The 2,013-nt window shown below is 53.9% G+C and overlaps 1 protein-coding gene across 1 annotated transcript; it reads left to right on the top strand.

The window, feature by feature from the left end:
- Nucleotides 1–988: 988 nt before the first annotated feature.
- On the top strand, nt 989–1,504 carry LOC135999418 (olfactory receptor 14J1-like; the record flags this gene model as incomplete). The annotated part of the gene is made up of 1 exon (XM_065652973.1): nt 989–1,504. A coding segment is annotated over exon 1 (516 nt), but the record flags the coding sequence as incomplete, so codon positions are not given.
- Between the last annotated feature and the right edge of the window lie 509 nt (nt 1,505–2,013).

Genomic DNA, 2,013 nt, shown 5'->3' with positions numbered 1-2,013 from the left:
GGGTGGGACATGTCATGGTCTGAGGTGGATCCCCCTGCTCTCAGCAGTGCCTGGTGGCTTTTCAGGGTAACGTGGCAGTGTGATCAGCCTCCATCTCAGAAAGGTGCCAGCCCAGGGCAGCTGGAGCAAGACAGAGGGACAGAGCAGCTGCCCTCACTCTGCACTGACCCACAGGCATCCTCTGGTCTCGCAGGACTCGCTCTGTTCTCCCTGAGTGCAGCAGAAATGCTGAGGGTTTCTGACACCCAAGAACACTCTCCAGGGTGGAAGGGGAGAAGGAGCTGTAGAAACGCCAAACCTCTCAAAGTCAGTTTCTCAGCCCTGCGGGTACAGATGCTGACAGTCCCTTCTGCAGCAGGAGCGGTTCCATCTGACAAAGCTGAACCCCAGGACTGGTCCCTGCCCCACCCATCACACAGGCTCAGGCTGACTCCTCAAGAGCCCCTGGGCAGAGACCCTGCTCTTCATTGCACACTCATCAAGCACCGACGAGGGCTCCAGCCAGGACGTTCTCCTGGAAAAAGAAAAGGGTCTTTTTGTGGAAGAGTCTGTGGGAAATGGCTTTGGTTTTTCCCAGAGAAGTCTCCCCTAAATTGTCACTATCTTTTCCTCCTATGACAGTGCCCATGCTTAGATACAGCAAATGTCCAACAGCAGCTCCATCACCCAGTTCCTCCTCCTGGCGTTCACAGACACACGGGAGCTGCAGCTCTTGCACTTCTGGCTCTTCCTGGGCATCTACCTGGCTGCCCTCCTGGGCAACGGCCTCATCATCACCACCATAGCCTGTGACCAGCACCTCCACACCCCCATGTACTTCTTCCTGCTCAACCTCGCCCTCCTCGACATGGGCTCCATCTCCATCACTGTGCCCAAATCCATGGCCAACTCTCTGTGGGATACCAGGGCCATTTCCTTTGCAGGATGTGCTGCCCAGGTTGTCTCCTTAGGTTTCTTGATAGTAGCAGAGTATTCTCTTCTCACCATCATGTCCTACGACCGCTACGTTGCCATCTGCAAACCCCTGCACTACGGGACCCTCCTGGGCAGCAGAGCTTGTGTCCACATGGCAGCAGCTGCCTGGGCCACTGGGTTTCTCAATGCTCTGCTGCACACGGCCAATACATTTTCACTGCCACTGTGCAAGGGCAATGCCCTGGAGCAGTTCTTCTGTGAAATCCCCCAGATCCTCAAGCTCTCCTGCTCACAGTCCTACTCCAGGGAAGCTGGGCTCCTTGTGGTTAGTGTCTCTTTAGGATTTGGGTGTTTTGTGTTCATCGTCGTGTCCTATGTGCAGATCTTAAGGGCCGTGCTGAGGATCCCCTCTGAGCAGGGACGGCACAAAGCCTTTGCCACGTGCCTCCCTCACCTGGCCGTGGTCTCCCTGTTTGTCAGCACTGCCATGTTTGCCTACCTGAAGCCCCCCTCCATCTCCTCCCCATCCCTGGACCTGGTGGTGTCTGTTCTGTACTCGGTGGTGCCTCCAGCAGTGAACCCCCTCATCTACAGCATGAGGAACCAGGAGCTTAAGGATGCCCTGTGGAAACTCATATCTTACTGTTTTCTGAAGCAATAAACTGCTTCTCTCCTTCTACATAGTAGTTTTAATGTAACTAGTTACAGGTCCAGCCTCTCACTTGTATTTTCCGTTTTTATTGAAGCTGTTTTTTATTGTGATAACATTGTCATTCCCTGTCTAAATCACTGTCTGCTTTTCTTTTATAACCCCTGGCTGTGTAAATGAGGAGCCATGGTCTGTGCATATTTAAACAAAATAAAGGGTCCCGTAGTGATGTGTTTTTCACTATATCCTCCCTGCAAGGCCTGTTTGGAGCTGCAGGGACAGTTCCTGTGTGCATGGGAGGAGGGGAAAAGAGTCCAGCCTGGCAGCCCTGCCAGGGAGCACCAGCGCTTGGCCTTCCAGAGCTGTTCTCGTTCCACTCCCACACTCTCCTTCTCATCCCTTGTGTTGGTGCAAGGCCTGAGTGCTCTGGCAGCCTGGTCACCGTCCTG

This window comes from Caloenas nicobarica, chromosome 28 (genome assembly GCF_036013445.1).
Source record: "Caloenas nicobarica isolate bCalNic1 chromosome 28, bCalNic1.hap1, whole genome shotgun sequence".
NCBI classification, from domain to species: Eukaryota; Metazoa; Chordata; class Aves; order Columbiformes; family Columbidae; genus Caloenas; species Caloenas nicobarica.
Note: the sequence above shows the minus strand (reverse complement) of the source record. Positions and strands in the feature narration are given on the sequence as shown.